Source organism: Talaromyces rugulosus, chromosome I (assembly GCF_013368755.1).
Source record: "Talaromyces rugulosus chromosome I, complete sequence".
Lineage (NCBI taxonomy): Eukaryota > Fungi > Ascomycota > Eurotiomycetes > Eurotiales > Trichocomaceae > Talaromyces > Talaromyces rugulosus.
Window position 1 is genome coordinate 5,068,000 of NC_049561.1, and position 19,399 is coordinate 5,087,398.

The window sequence follows — 19,399 nt, forward strand, 5'->3', positions numbered from 1 at the left end:
TTCATCACTTGCGGACTTTGTATCCATTGATGCAGGGATCCAATAAGTGATACAATATGCAATGTAGGCTGTGATCTTGCATGGGAAATGGTTGACGTATGCCAAGCTGCCTGTTGGGCACTAAAAAAGAACACAAAATGCATTAAAAAATGGGGCGGTACGTATACTATTGACATCGGCGATGAGGGGTAATTATTAATAGGGGGAACAATAGCTTCAGCGTGTGCTTGCTGCATGCATAACCGCCGTGGATTATTTCATCACTGAATTTCCTCATTTTCTCATTGGCGAGGCTAAATTATCCTATGCAGGTCACAATACTAAGATCTGCACCAATCCAGATGTGAAAATTTATTTCTAGTGCTGCGGTATCACAGCGCAGGATTTTTATTGAATACGTACTAACAAGTTGGTGTGGACACCCCGCTTTAGACCCATTCGTTAGTATCGTTACTCGATCATAATTAGATATGGGTTCTATTAAATACATGGAGCAGAGCCCAGTTCCTTCTAGAATACATTTCAGCTCAATTCATCACAATACTGAACCTTTCCTGAGCTGATCGACTACCTTGCCCTAAGCAATCTTTACTTCTCCCGACTACAATGGGGTCCCTCAGCCAGCCACGCAAACAGCTGCTGTGCCACATTGTTGACGAACGCACTAGATCTGCTTCTGCTTCTCAGGACCAGCCTTTTTGCATCCATCCGGTCTCTTCCGACCTCGAGGATGGATGGCGGGATGTTAGCTTTCAGGATCTTGCCACGGCGGTCAATCATCTATCCTGGTGGATTGAGAAGAATATCGGCCGTGGCTCTTCTAGGTCTGAGCCCGTCGCATACTTAGGGATCAATGATATTCGTTATACAATTTTTATCCTGGCTTGTATGAAGACGGGATATGTCGTGAGTGGTTTTCTTTGTCTGTCTTTCGATGTAGCGCTTAAAATCTTCAATTACTGAGTGCGACAGGCTTTCCTCCCGTCGCCGAGAAACTCAGAGGCCGCGTTCATGCATCTATTGAACGAGACAGGCTGTTCAAAGTTCGTATACAGTCCTGAACGCTACAAATTGGTTCAAGACCTGCAAAATGTCAACGTTTCGATCAGAGCTTGGGAAATTCCTGGGCTCTGGGAGATAGTCGACCATCCAGCCGACATCTATCCTTGCGATAGACAATTCAGTGACTCAGAAAATGAGACATCGCTAATCGTACACAGTTCTGGAACTACCGGTTAGTTAGGTCCATTATCAACTGAAGTAACGCTTCTCGGAAGCAAATTGAAACTCACAATGAGCAGGGTTCCCCAAACCAGTCTATATCACACACGGTTACTGGACCGCCATGGACAATCTCTTCCTTTTACCAGTACCTCCTAAGAGGCGTCCAGGAGGTCTGATAAATGCAGAACCGGGGCGGAAGTTCTTCGCCATGGCACCATTCTTCCATCAAATGGGCAACTATCTAGCCGTAATATCTATCTTTCATGGCGTATCTTTTGTGCTCACCCCGCCAGAAAAACCGCTGACGGTGGAGTTATTGGCCCGGATTATCGACGAAACTAGTCCGACAGTAACTTTACTACTTCCTTCTCTCATAGAGGACTTGTCTTCAACGGAAGAAGGAAGAGTGACACTGGAACGCTTTCAAACGATATACTTTGGCGGTGCGCCGCTAGCCAAGTCTGCAGGTGATAGATTATCGAACCTGGAAATCGCAATTGGCTCCACTGAAATAGGATTGATTCCTGGCTTGGTGATTGAAGACGATGCAAACCATGCGGATTGGCAGTATTTCGAATGGAACCCGTACTACGGAATCGAAATGCTGCAGATCGACAACGAGGGTAAACATGAAATGATTTTACACCGGGAAAAGGTCACTGGAGCCAAGAAAAATGAGAATGACCGTGGAATTCACTGTGTATTTCACACATTCCCGGAAATGGACGAGTACCGCACAAATGACATGTTCCTACCTCATCCGACGAAGCCGAATCTGTGGAAGTATTATGGTCGACTCGACGACGTGATAGTGCTGAGCAATGGTGAGAAGTTTAACCCCATTGAAATGGAAAAAGTCATTGATGGCCACCCACTCGTCTCGAGAACACTGATTGTTGGCAACGGCCAATTTCACTCCGCCGCTCTCATTGAACCCAACTGGCATAGTTTGGATGATTCGAACACAGAGCAGAGTACTTTTATCGAGGAAATTTGGTCGTTTGTTGAGAAGGCAAATGAAATCGCACCGGCATATGGTCGATTAATGAAATCCAAGATTGCGATGGCCGCGAAAGACAAACCGTTCAAATACACACCGAAGGGCTCGACACGGCGAGGAGTGGTAATTGCGGAGTACATGCAAGAAATCGAGGATTTGTATGCTCTAGAGGAGGAAGACAATTCATATCGCTTTTCTAAAGAGGCAAATATCGAGGAAGTCACAAAAGCCATTGAATCCATATTGGCAGATCTGCTGTCCATCGATAACATTACGGACGAAAGCGATATATTCGCTCTTGGCATCGATTCGCTTCAAACTCTCCGGCTCAGCAGGGTTCTCCTGGGCGCACTACGCTCGGTGTACCCAGACATCAATGCAAATGTTATATCAAGTCAAAAGATATATTCCCATCCATCGGCGACAGGACTTTCCAGGTACATTTACAGTATTTTGCACGGAAATACTGCAAACGACCAACCGGGAGTGGCCGAGGAATCCGAATTAGAGAGGCGCAAGAGGATCTCTGCTTTAGTCGAAAAATATACAACTGGATTGCCCGCCAATGAAGTTACCAGTATTGCACAAAATAAGACTGGGCGTGTCGTTATTTTGACCGGGTCGACCGGCTCTCTCGGAAATTACATCTTGAATGAACTACTCAACGATCCTCAAGTTTCCCAAGTTTTTTGTTTGAACCGCTCAGTTGATGCCAAAACAAGACAATTAGCCAGTTTCAAGGAGAAAGGACTCTTGGATGATCTTACTTCTAAAGTTGAATTCCTCACAGCCGATTTAGGACAGCAATATTTCGGCCTACCAGCAGAAAAATATGAATACCTCAAGAAATCAGACCTCATCATTCATAATGCCTGGAAAGTTAATTTTAACCACAGGGTGGAAGCTTTCGAAGACATTCATATTAAAGGTGTTCGCCAGCTTGTCGACTTCAGCCTCAACAGCCCCAATCACCCGCATATTCATTTCATCTCTTCAGTTGGCACTATTGGAGTGCCCGGAACGGCAGCTCCAGTCGAGGTTCCCTTTGAGGAGCCAGACACTGTTATCCCGCAGGGTTATTCAGAGTCTAAATTCGTTTCCGAGAGGATTTGTGCCCTTGCATCCACAGTTTCCGGCGTACCGACGACAATCCACCGAGTAGGGCAAATTGCAGGACCGACTACTGAACATGGTCTTTGGAATAAACAAGAATGGCTTCCTTCGCTAGTAGCTACTTCTAAAACGCTGGGCAAAGTTCCGACTGAATTGGGAAATATGCCTGTCGATTGGATTCCAGTGGTATGTTTGAATATTAGCCCTGTAACCTTATTTTGGAATGCTAATTTTTCACTTTTTTTCTTTTCACACAAAAGGACTCTCTTGCAAGGATTATTGTTGAAATCACACGATCGAGACAAACCACAGAAATTGATTTGCGTTGTGCTGCATTCCATTTGATCAATCCCTCACGCACGTCTTGGGAAACTGTTCACCCAGTTATCCAAAGGGAATACCAGAGCAAGCCCGTCGGCCTTACGGACTGGGTAGAAGAGCTCGATGGGTACAGCAATCCGACAGAAGCCGATATACAGGACAAGCCAGCACTAAAAATTGTGGACTTCTATCGTGGCCTCAGTAAACAAGGATATGGGAGCCCAGGCTCTCCTGCAGAAACCAAACAAGCGCAGGCCGCCAGCGAGACCATGCGTAATTTGGCGCCCATAGACACCGCTTTGATGGAGAACTGGATAAGGCAATGGAATTTCTAACGTAATCATGTACATACATCAATTTATATGTTGACTAAATCCAGTAGCTAATCGAAATTCACTAAATTCATAGCTATTGACTGGCAAACAAAGTAGACGTTTTCCTATTAAAAGTAAATTTTAACTCTGGAGTAAAGATGCTGCTTGTCCGCAGTGGCTTAACACCGGCGTACTCCCGTCCCCTTTTCTCAGTATGATATTTCGGACATAATAAATTGAATTAGTTCCTCGAAATTTAAAACTAACCCCGTTCATGTGTTCTTACACTGAAAATACCAAAGCAAATGTGATGACTGTGGAGTATCTCGGAGCCGAGCTGGCTCTTATCGCCGTGATCTCCACCCATCATCACCACATCTCCGAGATTTTCTTTCGGAAGACAAAAAAAACCCCTTGTTGTTAGGGATTTAGTACACCGCAGTTAGCCATGTTTTCAGCAAGGTTAAATATTCAAGCCTCCGCAAACATAGCCAATGAGATGGGAAAGATTCCTGTTTCCAGACGCAAGCGAAAAACCCTCTCGTGCTACGAATGCCGACGGCGCAAACTCCGATGTGACCGCGAAGAGCCCACTTGCGGTCGATGTCGCAACGCAGGACAGGGAGAGTCTTGTTCTTATGAACAAAAACCAATTCCTAACCGTAGTGAACGTGCATTAGCCGGCTCTCCATCCGCTTCGCCGCCAATATCAACATCGGCAAGGCGGTGGACCCCAGCCACATCTCATGGCGGTCCGTCAAACAGCTCCGAGTCAGTAAATCCGACAGTATCAACCACAAGAAAATTGGGAGAAGATGAAAGAACCCAAGCACCTCGAGTGACAGCTCAAAACTCCGGAAGCTGGCAATTGATTGGGCCAGCTTCTGTCAACAGTGTCAACGAACTGCGACCGGCAATCAGACCAGACAGCAATGCTCCCTTGGTCTTTGAACGATATAAACCAACAACGCCCGAGGCGGTCATTTTCCGGGGCGAGAACTTCAAAACACACTATTACGGTAGCAGCAACCCAATTAGCCTAATTTCTCATGTAAGATACTTCCAATTTAACGATAAATATATCCCATCATGAAATTGACAAGTTTCTAGTTCCCGGAGCTGCGATCTTTTATGAGAGAAACAATTATGAATCGCTCTTCTCTACCGCGTGTCCAGCGGGAGTTAAAGTCTTTCCAGGCTCGGTGGAAAGGGGTCAAGGCTGGCATTTCTCCTGTTCCGGATTTTGATCTCCTTTGCCTCCTCCCGGATAAAGATGCGGTAGATCATCATGTTCGCCTCTATTTTGAAACAGTTGAAACTGTGTATCGTATAATACATTACCCGAGCTTTGCAGAGGAGTATGAGTCCTTTTGGAGCGACCAGCGAGCGGCAAATCCGGCATTTGTTATTCTCCTGCTGGTTATCATGGCCTCGGTGAGCTGCATTGCTTTGAGAGAACAGCCAAAGTACATCGGTGATAGCTCAGCTACTCGAGAACGCGCTATCTTATTTATCGAAGTATCAGAGTGGTGGCTATCACGACATAGCCACAAACACATCTATTTAGCCATATGGCAGATTCGCTGTCTATTGCTCTTAGCCAAACACGTCAATAATGTCAAGAAGAAGCGGCATTGGGCAGAAGCCGGTCACCTAATCAGAGAGGCCATGTCGGCTGGTTTCCATCGGGATATGAATCTCTTCGGAGACAGAGTTTCTTTCTTTGATCAAGAAATGAGAAGAAGACTATGGGCCACTATGCTTGAGTTGGAATTGCAGACATCAATTGATAGAGGCATGCCCTCTGCTGCAGTCGGCGTCTCCTCTGACAGCGCCGCGGTTCTAAATATCAATGATGTGGACCTTATGCCTGACTGTGGCGAACTACCAACTTCCAAGCCATTGAGCCAGTATACTACATGCTCGTTTCTTCATTTGTCGGCTGCTAGCTTTCCTCTTCGTGTCTCGGTTAACTCTTTAGCCAATGATCTAACCTCTCGATCTCGGTATGAGGATATACTAAGTTACGAAGAACACATCCTAAAGGAACTCGAAAAGCTACCAAATTGGAAAGACTCGAATTCAAGCGATGTCCAAGGCAGAACTTTCAATATGGCCCACCTTCTTCTAGATATCCAACTTCGTCAATTTCTGATATTGCTTCATGCACCATTCGCACGACAAACAGATACCACTAATCCGAGATTCTCTTTGTCTAGGATGGTTTGTCTCAATGCTGCATGTGAGATTATTGACAAGCATTCGCAACTTGCAAGTTCTGGAAATCATCTATTGCTGCTTTTCAGGCACGACTATTTTAGAGGGGCGTTGGCTATCTGCCACAACATGTACACTTCTCTCAGTGTGCAGAGTATGTATCCGCTTCCATCATTGTATAATCCCTCTACTCTCAACTAACACAAAACCAGATAATGTGGCTGTTGGCTTGAGCAGTAAAATACTTCTTCAATACCTTGACCGTGTCCTAGTGATGCTGGAAGACAGAATTTCATACCTTGGAACGGGATATACGCATTACTGGTACATATGTGCAGCTTGTGCCCTTCTTCGGTCAATTCTAGACCCGGCCGACTCTAGGGCGCAAATGGAGGAAGCAATCGGCAAACTTACCAGGCAATACCACCGTACATTAGCAGGGCAAGAGGAGACACGCCAAGCAGAACGCAATCTCATTCCCGCCGAGTTGAGAAGAGTAAGAGGGCATATGACTTTTATATCTCCGTACGTTACTAACAATAAACATCAGACGAACTTACCAGCGGATCAATCACATTTTTCTGCGGATATTTCAAATGGGGCTGGGTTTGGCAGTTTCGGTGAAGAATTTCCACAGGTAAGCCACTCAAATCTTCATCTTTGCGTCCTGATTTATTTCCTTTTTCCACAACTAATTCCAAAAAGATTGCATTCGATAGCACGGACGTTCCGCTGGACGAATTCTTTTTCGGTAATCCAGCGGCATGGACCTTTGAAAACCTGTTCTGAAGCAATGGTGTTTAAAAGATAATCATAATAGCCACCAATCTTCAAGCAATAAATGAAATTGGGGGGTGCCAGTATTCTACGATTCAGTTATTCATCAAATACAATTAGAAATCATTATCAAAAGGCCCAAAACGCACAAAGGACGGTATTTGGGAGGGGTGGATTATCCTCAGGGGTGTCCGTGTCATTTGCCTCTATGGCCACCCTAGGTTCGTTATTACTTAAGTCAACTTCTATAATTTGTGCATAAACAATTATGGTTCACCTTTAATACTTGGTACATATCTAAATTTTTCATGAATATGAGATTCTGTTTTTTTCTACATAATCATGAATGGAATGTACAAGAGCCCAGACAGGGCCAAATTGATTTAAATCAATGTAAACTACCACCCTTTATCCACATCTCTGTTCCATTTGAGAACCCAAGTACAGAGGAAACGTTCATTACCAACCAAACATCCCGTAAACTCGTGTGTATATCACAATAACCTCCGTTCTTCGATATTATTTCTACGTCCATCCAGAAGCATTCTCCGGTAGTGGTGTTTTCGTTCGATGATATTGAAAAAGCGACGTTGATGAACCCGGTGATTGAAACATCTTGCTTCGTGTGATGTAGTTGGTCTCAATGGGTGTTTCACGCCATCTCTTCCAGTGAGTCCTAGCCAAAAAGCCTGCACCAGCGAGAAAAAGGGCTCCGACGGCTACTCCAATTCCAAGTCCAGCTTTTGCTAGAGTGCTCAGCCCTGATGGTGCGGGGGTCGATGGTATCATTGTAGACGCCGGTGTGCTTATAGATGTTGCGGTAGAAGTAGAAGTAGATGATATAATATAGGTAGGCATGGCTATGGGCCCTGAGGTAGAAATCGAGGAAGCGGTCGCGGTAGCTATCGGTTTTGGCACTATGTCAGGTGCGGTTATTATAGTAGGAACGGATGTCTGTGTGTTTGTTGAGTATTTCTGTAGCTTTTGTTAGTTTACTTAATTTTCCCTGTTTTCATTGTTGATAGTATTACCCTAGTTTGTGTGGTTAAACCCGAGCCAGTCGTGACTGGAGCTTGAATCCCGGCATCGGTGCTGGTAATATTGAAGAAATTTGTACAAGCAGCCGCATGTGTAGTATTTTCTTCAAATAAACACATCCAAAAATTATGCGAAAAGCCGAGATCTTTCGCTGTCTGGACCGTCCAGAGGAAGGACGTCACGCCAGCATCTAAATTACCTATCGTAGACAGGGTTAACAACAAAAGATTCTACATCCATATCTAGTATTTGAAAACAAAATGGAAACATACTAAATAAATTCTCATATGGGTACAGCGAAGTTGCACCACTGAGCTGAAATAGTGCCAAGGACACATTGCGCGGAGGTTCTATCATCCACTTAATATCAACTGTAGATCCAAGGCCATAGCTCGGACTAGTAGCGAGATCATAACCGGCCTGAGGATATGCAGGAGGATCGATAAACGTGGCACCGCTCGCCACAACTGGAGAATAAATCGAGCATAGCAATGCGAGCGATTTGTACCCAAGGCACATGGTGCGTGTCACTTGCAAAAAGTCACATACCGTCAGGAGTTGAGAGGGGTGTTAAATGGAGTTATAACTTGGCCCACTCCAACATTCAGCCCTCTGGAGAGGCAGTTGAGCAGGGATATAGCCAACTTGTTTCGAAAAGTTACAAGTTACCGCTTTTGGTAAGTGCCTAGAATAGACACAGGCTAACCCGTTATGGCTGGGCCCCCACGGATCAAGCCAATTATGTTAAACTGCTAGGTGTATAGCCCCAACACTGTCTGACAGATTCGCAGCCATCGTAGCGCCACGGCGTCCTAAAACTGGAATCCATGCGTGCCTAGAACCCTGTTCATGGTCTTTTAAGGCCCGATACCCCCCATGCTTATGGAGAACGCGTTGGCCTATCCGCCACCTGAATTGTTGGAAGAAGCTGTCTCGGTGCGTTACACTTGTGAGCTTCTCATGCATACGACGTCTCAGCAGCCTCGCAGTCAGCAATGACAAGCCACAAGACCAACTAGCATCTAATGCCAAGAATAAGAACTTATCAGACAGGTTGTCCACAGCATTCACCAACTGGGCAATAACTGGTCTATTATTGGGGCTTCCGTCCCTTTTGTCCGTCTGCTAGTCACTTGGAAGAAAAGTGCATGTCCATCCAAAAATGCACCTGTCCAAGTAAAGGTCATCATCTCCTCACATCCCCATCGGGGATTCTCAGCATGGTACATGTAATTGTCGATTTTCCCTCTAAAATACTACCGTTCCTTTCTATCAATCAATGAACATACCTTTCAATGTTGATGGAAATTGGAATAGGTGCGAATCTCATTCTCCTCGTGAAGGTTCTCTTGAAGTAACAGCGGAAACATGCTCCACCAAATGCTCCACTAAACGCTCCATCAAAGAACGCCCATCCGTAGGCTTCCTCAATGGCACGTCTGCACTTGTGATTTGTATTTTGAAAATATTCAACGTTATCTCCAGCAAGCAGAACATCGCACGTGGCAAAATAACCTATGACGCCAAGCATCTAGCATGGGCCGCCGCCACGACGTCATACCTACCCACGACGGTTTTCCCTGCCAAGGAAAAGACATGAATTACGCCATGATCGTCATAAAGTGTTGAGCCTACTCTTCTACACAGTCTGGAGAAGAGGATCTGTGTGATGGCATAAAACTCTCGCGATCCCATGGCTGATCGTCTTCCACACTATTATCGCCGTGAGAAATGTAATCTCAGGCGCAAGATATCTATCGATTTTCTCTCCTGCGTTTTCCGACCATGAACGATCCAGGTTTTGACCCAGCCATTGCCGAAACAGCAGACAACGTCGAAAGCGGCAAACAAGATGGCTCATCAATGCACAGCGTGGGAAAAGATGATCCGGATACGAGCCTCCGTTGGGTGTCGGCAAACAGAGAGCTTTCAGAGTTCTTACAGCCTGTGAAATGGTGGTACGCGAGCACTGAGATCCCGCTCATCGCAGCAACTATTGGGCCCATGGCCAGTGCCTTCAATATTTGTTCGCTGGCAGATCGGTGGAGACAGATCACCCAGCCAGGGAAATCGCCAGTAGACTCTATACACACTTTGGCTGACCCTACACGTGTTGTTGCGATGAACTCGGCATCGCTCGCGGCGGCCTTGGTGGCCAATTTTTGTTTGCTTATGACCATGACCAAGCGAATGCCGTTTAACATCGCGCAGCCCATTGTTATCGTTGGATGGTACTTATCATCCGTTTTACTGGCCGTTGTTCTCATCACCACGCTTTACAGTGTACGGTCAGAGCGCCAGACCACACCAGGTCTAGAGTTTACGGAAGCCTACTATTACGCCGCCATCGCTGCTGCTCTCTATTTCGTGCTGTCAACTATGCTTATCGTCACCGTCTATGGGGCATTCAAGGGCCACTACAGTCCTGAGTTTCATTTGACCAAGAGCCAGCGAACTTTGATGGTTCAGAACACTGGGTTTTTGATGTACCTAATGGTAGGGTCAGCGATCTATGCAAACATTGAAGGATGGCGGTTTACTGACGCCGTGTGGTGGTCTGATTTTACCATCCTCACCATTGGCATCGGGTACCCATCCCCCGCGACTCACCTGGGACGTGGTCTACTTTTCCCATATGCCATTGGTGGAATCCTCATTCTCGGTATCGTTGTCAGCTCAATCAGATCACTGGTTATGGAACGCGGAAAGACGAAGATGGGCAGTCGTTTAGTCGAGAGAACGCGTCGAGCTGGTGTGAAGAGGATGATGTCCAAATATGCTCATGGCGATGAGAAGAATACCAAGTTTTGGGATTTCAATCCCTTTCGGTTGCATATGGATACTGGTGACTACCAAGACGAAGAAATAGACGAAGAAGAGCGCCGTAGACGTGAGTTCCAGGCCATGCGCAGGGTGAGGCGGATCGCGCATGTGCAACATCGCTGGCTATCGCTTTTGACATCAACCATGGCCGTTGCTATCTTGTGGCTCGTGGGGGCGCTCATATTCCAACATGCTGAAGGCACCCAACAATGGTCTTACTTCCACGGTTTATATTATGCCTATACTACTTTACTCACAATAGGATATGGAGATATATATAACATATCCAACTGGGGACGAGCCTTTTTCGTTTTTTGGTCTTTGCTAGCTGTCCCTACAATGACTATTTTCATTTCAAATCTGGGAAATACAGTTATCATCGCATTCCGAGATTTTATGAACTATATTGGTGAAATTACGTTTTTACCCGGCGAGCTAGGATACAGAGAGCGGTTCAAACAGTTCTACAAGCAAACAAAAGCCCTCATCCTCTTATCCGGAGAGGAAGAACCAGCGCCGAAGTCAGCAACTGCCAATGACAACGGGGATGGACCCGTAGCCCATGCAGAAGAGGTGCTCGCAGAAGCACAACTTGAAGAAGAGGAAGAAGCGCGACAACGCGGTGATATCGTTGCAGAGAACATTCATCACCATCAATATATACTCATCAAGGAAATACGACAGATGTACCACTACGTGAATGCTACGCCACCAAAGGAATTTGAGTACGAAGAATGGGTGTATTTCCTCAAGCTTCTCGGCGAGGAAGAAACATACAGCGAGCGTCATCGGAAACCGTACAGTAGCAATCCAAAGGATGAAGAGGAAAGAAAGAAATGGAGTTGGATTGGTCACCGGAGTCCGCTCTTGGGAGATAAGCAGGAGGCTGAGTGGCTAGTGGAGGCTTTGTCAGACAAGCTGGAGAGAGAGTTGAAGAGCCTTAGGGACGAGAAGCGAGACATCAATTATCACCGAAGAAGTCAACATCTAAGCGGTTCTGATAAACAATAGTGTTTTTATAATGGCGTGTCCTTAGGAAGAAAGATGACTGGATCCATTGAACGTTCTGTTGACGGGACGTATACATACAGTGTCAATTGATACTATCTAAAGTCAGGTGATGTACACTACATGTACTACGGTAAATATACCAGCTGACGAAAAGGTTGAACATCAATTGATATATAAAGGAAATTTTGTATTATAACGATGAGAGTAAGTAATAACATGCAGCAATTTTACGTCCTAACAAAGTGACCAAAGCGAGATTAAAAAAGAAGCAAGTCATAAGGCGATGCCATCAGGGGGAATAGTCGCGGTGCAGATGCAGCGGCGTCTGACTCAAGCCTGGTGGTGACTAGGCATTTGTTTGGATGCAGGTGGTAGAACATTTTGTATGTCAAGGGTACACCAGTACTCTAGCAACCATCCCTTCGAATGGATATTGAAACCTCAAATTGATAGTTGCACATTCCCAACTTGTCATCGTTGGTCCAGGCTCTCGAGTACTCCCTCTTGAAGTGATTTTGAAGAGGCACTGGCAGTTCGACGAGAAATACGACTGCTAGAGGCAATAAAGAACTACTATTGTTCTTTTACGTTTTAGATCACTGCCAAAAACCTTCGCAATTAATAGCGAACCTAAAACTTCTATCATTTTATAAATATTATTGATATAGAGTTCAATAAAAATGGGGCAAACGGTCAAAGATCTCAACTGGTATACAGACTGGTCTTACTTTCTGGGTGTTACACAATTATGTTCACATCAATTGATCATTCAATGTTGATGTTGCCAAGAAATATTTTGAATTAGTCTAGGTAGGAGTCTAATGGAATTTTGAAGTGTATGCAAGGCTGTCATAATCCTTATTTAGACAAAGTTGCATCAATTGATATTTATGTCAATTGGCAGTTGACATTAGATCCCGAAATTATACTATCAGTCTACCTGATAAAATTAATATATGTGCCAAAAATAGAGACAAGAAAGAAACAAAAATGGGTATCCCGACCGCTCGTACGCTCGTAAGAGAAAAGAAAAGAAGAAAAGAAAGCAAAAGTACAGGTTTGATATTCAACAGTACACGACCAAGCCAGCAAGAAAAATTGGTTGGGGTGTGGGTATAGATATATAAAAAAAGGTTTTTGGATAGAAAATCAATAGGGCATCCAATTTTCAAACCCAGATGGTTGCCATTCTTGTCCTGGGTAAGCTGTGCTGGACATGACGACCTCTTCTGAACTGTCGTCTCGAGGCACAGGCAGCTCGACAGGGACAACGTTTTTCGTTATTACAGTTCGATCATCGTAATACTGGTCGCGCTCTCTATGTTGGGTGCTCTCCGGTTGATTCACGCCTATTTGACTCGCGTTCAGAGAAGGTGTGTTTTGGTGCTGTTGCGGTATATGCAGCGCCAAAGGGTTGCGTGACGAAACTTGATCGTGAGTAGAAGAATTGGTTACCGACTGGATAGTAGTACCTGGCTGGCGCACCCCCAAACCTGGATTTGAAATTCTTGGAAGTTCGTCTAGAGGTTCAGGTTGGATAGAGTTTCTAGGAGATAGTTGAGTTCTGTCCATTCCATCAGGCAGAATAATTGGGAACGGAGTTGACTGATCACCAATGCGAGAGGTCTCAGTAACTGCGTGAAACTTGCCCAAATGATAAATTGGATCGGTGTAGTTAACGTTATGATTAAGGCGATTTCCCGGTCGAATCGGTTGCGATCGAGGGCTGCGAGAGCGTAGGCGCAAATCCTGTGCTCGGTTCCGCCTGGGTTCTGTTGGGGGGGAAGATGCATCATGCCATGCCGTTGACCCAGATCCACTAACAGGAGAACCAATAGAATATGAATGGCTAGACCCAGAATGCCGTTCCGGGCTATAAAATGTATACGCAGTTTTGGCTGGATATTGCTGGTCATTAGTCTGCTGATGGGTACCAACAGTGTCAGGATGCAGTGGGTATTCTTGGTGTTGGAAAGCATCCGTAGGTGGTGAAGGATCGTAGTAACCGCCTGGAGGTGGCGGTAATCCCTTTCCATGGCCAGGCAAAGAAGCTTGCTGTGGTTGATGATGAGGAGCTGGATAAGAAGATGAGTGCTGATGGACATTCTGAGAAGAAGCCGTAGCTGTAGGAGGACCGTGTAGTGTGTGGGTTCTGTGCCATGTAGTATTAACTTGCTGGGTATCTCTAGGTGGAAGATCATTGAGTGAAGAGCGCTGTTTTCCTTCTTGTCCAGCGCGCTGGATGGGATTGGACCGATTGAAGAGACCCTGAGAGGTTAGACAGTGAAAAATAAAGTCCGGGTGTGAACATACAGAGATTTTATTAAAGGCCCCTTTCTTTCCCTCCGCCTTCTTATCTGACTTCTTTGATTTGTCGGTCGCCTTTCTTTCAGCGAGCTCTTCTGCTGCTGGGGTATCAATGGAAATCCCCCGAGATCGTTTTCCAACAAATTTGATCTTGTTCTTGAACGGCACTGAGACTTTGAGAGAGTTTGCCGATGTAGCCGATGCAGCCTCACTTTCTCGATGTAAAGGAGATGGCTCTGCACGTAGGTCGTTTCGCGATAAGGCTGCTTCAACTGCCATGCTATCACCACTTCCGAAACTATCTTCTTCACGTCTTCCTGGCCCAAAGAGGTTGCTGCTGCCTGTACTTAGTGTATTGTTGGTAGCAGGACCAGGTTGGGCTCCTCTGGAAAAACGACCATTTGTCCACCGCGATTTACTAGATTGAGATATTGGGTTTTCCTGTTCTTTCATTTTTTGCATCCGGCTGTCTGAGTCGAAAGCAACCGGCTGTTTGGATCTGGATGAACGAGGTTCCGGAGAAATTGTTAATCGATGACCGTTGGGGTTTGTGACCGCATTACTCAAAGAGGAGACAGATGAGTTATATGAATCACGATGAGCATGGGACCCTGACAATCGATCTTCTCTCCGCGCAGGCGCCGAATTCGGCGGGTGTGAACGAAGAGGCTGGTATTGGGGAGGGTCCTGCCGAGTCGGTCCGTATTCGCCAGGTCCGTATTCGCCACGAGGGCCGGGGGGTTCTTTCTGTGAAGAATGATCTAGGGATATCCTTTCATCTACCGTTGCGTGCTTGTCATCTGCTCCATACGGCGCCTTTGGGTCATCAAATGGTGGAGGTGGTTCATCGCATGCCTCCTCTCCCAGCGTCTCCGGAACTTGTGACGACATATTCTGCTCCTGAGACGAATCGACCAACCTTGGCTTTCCGTACCCAGTGACGAGCATCGCCTCGGCTATGGCATTCCTATCGCTCTCAAATGAAAATCTCGAATATCTTTTAGTGCTCTCGGCGCTTTGTGAGACACGTCTCTCCTGAGGCAAGCGTGATAATCTCATGACAGAAATCGGCTGTGACGACTGCTGACGAGGTGCGGAGGTGCGACGAGGCCGTTGAATCGCCGCAGACTTTTCTGTGTCTTCGTCAAAACCTGATCCTCCCAGCTTTTCTTCTAAAATGGCGTCCAAATCTTTATCTTCGTCCACGGACAAAGCGGAAACCTTGGATCCTGTTGGGGATGGATCTCTGAGCTGGGGGTAGAGGCCATCTTCGTCAAATTTCTCCCGAATGCGGTCCATTTCATCCTTTGACATATCGGAGACCTGAGAATCCGAGGATGGTCTGCGATCATTGGATTGGCTTTGTACTTGCTTCATATCTGGCAGTGGAGGCGAGACAGGGCTTTGTACATTCTTTTCGCGGCTCGCCACTTTGCCAAGGTTAGGATTCGAAACAGACTGGGTTGCTTCGCTATTTGTTTGATCTGTAGAATTGGTTCTATAGAACCTTGAAATATGGTGAGGAGCGGAGGGAAACTCCCTGGAAACTTCTAATGATGAACCACGGGGCGCTACCGGTGGGTCCGCGTCAATCGTGTCTTCCGAAAATCGTATTGACGTTTCTCCGAGCATAGGGCTCAGCGACCTCGGAGAAACAGCATCTGACACAGCAGATACGGATTTCTGGTTAATATCATGGGACAGGCTGGAAACATCACTCAACGATGTACCGGTCGCTACGTCCGGTGCAGTCAGCTGCCTTTGCAGCGAGTCTGTTACGCCAACTGTGTTGAGTCGATAATTATCAGCCCCAAGGAAACCACTGCCCTGCACAGCTGAGTGCATGTCCTGGCCCTCCTTGTGACTGTTGTCATCAACAATTGATAGCGTACCTCTCCGAGGTGAAGGATGGCTGTGAGCCGAATACAAATCCGCTGAGTCATGTACATTTCCAGCGTTTTCGTCCATATTGAATTGCATCATTGCCCGCCTGAGAGAGCTGCTACTGCCAGGTCGTGAAATTGGAGATTCCTCTTCTGGGAGGGATTTCAGCGGTTGATTCCCCCAATCAAGAGAAACCGCACGTAGTTCTGGCGAAATTTGGCTATCATCTACCGAGGGACTTGTGAAAGACCGGCTTCCATTGAACTTGAATGAAGGAATTCGAGGGACTGGCTGAAGCGAATACCGTGAACTTGCTGATGGACTGGGTGGGGGGTTTGATTTAACACTGGCAAGATCTATATCCGATGACAGGGTGTCGTTGCTCAGCTGCAGACTTCGCCGCCGACCACCGAATATGGAAGATTTTCCCTACAAAAGAAAGTCGAATTAGAGTCATGAAAGTTCGAGCATTAAGAGTAGCTGTAGGTACGAATACATGCGCTCCTTCCCAATCACTTCGGACAATTTCGAATTTACGCCGGGATAGAACGAGACCGGCATTAAAAATGGGAAAAGTATTGGAAGGGGATATATTGACATTACTGGCCATAGGCCACAAAGATAGCAATGACTAAGTCGCACAGTGCAAAATGAAAGGGAAGAACAGCAAAAAACGGGAAGGATGAAAGAGGAAAAAAAAAGAAGAAAAAATCAATCTACCTTGTCAGCACCACCTCTCAGCTTGCTCTTGCCTTTGGCGAAAAGTCCACGTGCTGCTCCGCCAGCCTTTCCACCAAAAACACCAGCGCTGTGCAGTAAATCCTTTCCTTTAGCTTCAACGTTTTGCCTATTCATGACACCAGTTAGGGGAGAACCAGACGATCGCCGGACATGGCTGGGGGAATACCCTAATTGGGAGGAGCCTTCGTGAGACGAAGGTAAAGACAAGTTTCCAAGAGATGATAATTTCGGGAATTTATTCTTCGGGGGCAGAACACCCGTTGGTGCACCTCCTGGAAGTCGACCATTTGCTCGAATCAAATCCGCATGTTCAGGAAGAGATTCACTGGAACGGCGAATCCAATCTTCCAGGCCGTTATCGATACGAGCGAACTGTTCCCGAGTATCTTTAAAGACTCGGATTTTTTCGTTCCCAGACGGGATTTCCATGATCTTGCGAAAACTTGGTAGTGAGGCTTCGGTGCCAGCTGGCTGAGTGGGTTCCCGATGGACTGCACTTGGAGCTGGAGAGTCAAGCGACGGAGATGCTGATAAAGCTGAGGGGTCAACCTCCTGTAGAGGAGCCAAGAAATTCTCTTCCGCGGGCTCTACAACTTCCGGGGCTATGTCTTCTGGACGTTGAATTGTTTCGTTCGCAATGGTAGAATACCGGGGTAAACCAGGCTCGTCGAACACATCACCTCCATCGCCCATGGTAGGATCACGAGCGGGATCATTTGAAAATCCAGAGGGTGACGTGACAAGAGCACTCTTCGAGATAGATGGATCTTCAGCGATTGATGGGGAATGAGCAGATGGAATACTGGCTGCTTGTTCTGATTGCTCCACCAAAATGTCCCCTTCGTCTGAGTCATCGCTAGCTTCCCATGAAAATCTCTTTTTAAGGCCAGAACGAGACTTGCTGACCGCGGACGATGGTTCCGGCTGCCTGTCGGAGCTTTCAGCTGCCCCGGCGGGGTTTATTGTTAGACTGAGAGGCTCTGCTGCATCTGCAGGACCGGCGGTGGGTTTTGGCTGAAGCGGGTTGGTGAGAGGAATTCCTTTGTGATCATTCAAGTAACCATCGTATCCATACTGAGGCTGTTGATAATCAGCGTTATTAGTCTGGGAAGGGTCCCCAATAGCGGTAGGATCAGGACTGAGAGATCGCATAATTTCTTTCCGTAGACGGTCACTCTCCATATCCTGCGGCGAAGTTTCAGTGCTCGTAGACGGTGTTATCTGAGGGACGCCACGTGTTTGGTCCTGAGGTATGTGGAGCTGTGCTGGCACAGGTGACTGCCACTCTGCAGTTTGTGATCCAACCTGGCTCTCCACCGGAGCGTTATGTAGGCTGGGGTTCTCGATGGATTGCCGAGGTTCCGACGCCTGTTTTGGTGTTGCTTCTCCAGACGCAGTCCCTTCGCTGTCATCAGCTGATGAGGTAGGATTGTCCACCGAATGTGACGACGTAGCTGCGGCCTGTTGGCTGTGCTCACTACTTAAAACGATTGGGACTCTATCCGGGCCATTTCCTGGAGAAGGAAGACTCAAGTCTCGCCGGTGGCCTGGCTTGAAGTTTGCAGGTGGCTCCTGAGCAGATACTTCTCCAGCATAATCTTCAGTAATAGTAGGCGTTTTTGCGGATTCCAAGTTCCCATGGCTGATTATAGGGCTAATAACGGAGGTGCTGTCGCTATTGGACCGGCTAAAGTTTTCATTGCTAGAAGTAGGGGTTTCCGGAACATCGAAAGCTTGATGAACAACTGAATTGAACCCGAGAGAAGGGTTGTGGCGCAAGGGTAACGATTCCGTCTGTGGTTGGGCGTTGCTAGTCTGTGTAGGCTGTGTAGGTTGCTCTGAGAGACTTGGGCCGCTCATGAAATCTGAGCCGAAGCCAGATAGTCTCTTCAGTTCTGGGATGACGAGTGGCGAGGTGGACAGGCCGGTATTATTCCCTTGGCGCGATGGTTCTTCGTGTGGTGGAGGTGCTGGTGTTATAGGTCCTGAGGTCGAAGACACCTCGGGTTGGCCCTCTCTCGCACGCTCCTCTTGCATCCGCTTGTAAATATCCGCAGGCCGAACAAAGGCAGGTGTGTCGGTGGATAGAGGTTCCGAACTGGTCGATGTGTTCTGGGTAGTGTTTGCTCCGACAGACGACTGAGGTTGGTTGGGTTGAAACCGAGACGTGTTGGTTGGAAGCGGTGGCGGTGCTTCTTCCTCTTCCTCGTCTTCCTCATCATCCTCGTCGCCCCAATCGTCGCCATCGTAGGAAACAGATTTGGCGGCAACCCATTTTTTCGTCTTCTTGCGATTAATGTCGGTTTTGAAAGAGACTTGTTGGTTTCCCTGCGAGTCGGGGTTGAACGGCTGGCCGCCATTGCCAGGATAGCTGAAAAAGTAAGTATTGTCAGTAAAAAGGCCAGTCTGTCTGTATAGCGGAAACGAATGGGTTCACCGCGAAGTCATGGGGAAACGTACGCGCGATATGGCTTCGACATCCTGGGTTGGGTTGAGACGAAGAATTATTCAGAAACCGTCATCAAGGGCCACGAGGTTGTATAGCCAGCAAGTCAATTAAGATTGCGCAAACGGGCTGGCAGAGAGCTAGCGTTAATTGGACGCGGCACGAGCTGAGACGACTGAACAG

General features: G+C 46.9%; 4 protein-coding genes across 4 annotated transcripts; 2 read left to right on the forward strand and 2 right to left on the reverse strand.

The window, feature by feature from the left end:
* Positions 1-606: 606 nt before the first annotated feature.
* TRUGW13939_01732 (uncharacterized protein) lies at positions 607-6,978 on the forward strand (the record flags this gene model as incomplete). Its single annotated transcript, XM_035484930.1, has 9 exons — positions 607-906; positions 973-1,234; positions 1,302-3,523; positions 3,598-3,931; positions 4,419-5,023; positions 5,083-6,343; positions 6,402-6,685; positions 6,740-6,826; positions 6,895-6,978. The coding sequence occupies 9 exons, from the start codon at positions 607-609 to the stop codon at positions 6,976-6,978; spliced, it is 5,439 nt and encodes a 1,812-aa protein (XP_035340823.1).
* Positions 6,979-7,491: 513 nt separating this feature from the next.
* On the reverse strand, positions 7,492-8,523 carry TRUGW13939_01733 (uncharacterized protein; the record flags this gene model as incomplete). The annotated part of the gene is made up of 3 exons (XM_035484931.1): positions 7,492-7,941; positions 7,998-8,203; positions 8,277-8,523. 3 exons carry the CDS (start codon positions 8,521-8,523, stop codon positions 7,492-7,494), a joined length of 903 nt encoding a protein of 300 aa, XP_035340824.1.
* A 1,266-nt stretch (positions 8,524-9,789) lies between these two features.
* TRUGW13939_01734 (uncharacterized protein) lies at positions 9,790-11,838 on the forward strand (the record flags this gene model as incomplete). Its single annotated transcript, XM_035484932.1, has 1 exon — positions 9,790-11,838. The coding sequence occupies one exon, from the start codon at positions 9,790-9,792 to the stop codon at positions 11,836-11,838; it is 2,049 nt and encodes a 682-aa protein (XP_035340825.1).
* A 1,149-nt stretch (positions 11,839-12,987) lies between these two features.
* Positions 12,988-19,250, reverse strand: TRUGW13939_01735 (uncharacterized protein; the record flags this gene model as incomplete). The annotated part of the gene is made up of 3 exons (XM_035484933.1): positions 12,988-16,458; positions 16,750-19,180; positions 19,231-19,250. The coding sequence occupies 3 exons, from the start codon at positions 19,248-19,250 to the stop codon at positions 12,988-12,990; spliced, it is 5,922 nt and encodes a 1,973-aa protein (XP_035340826.1).
* Between the last annotated feature and the right edge of the window lie 149 nt (positions 19,251-19,399).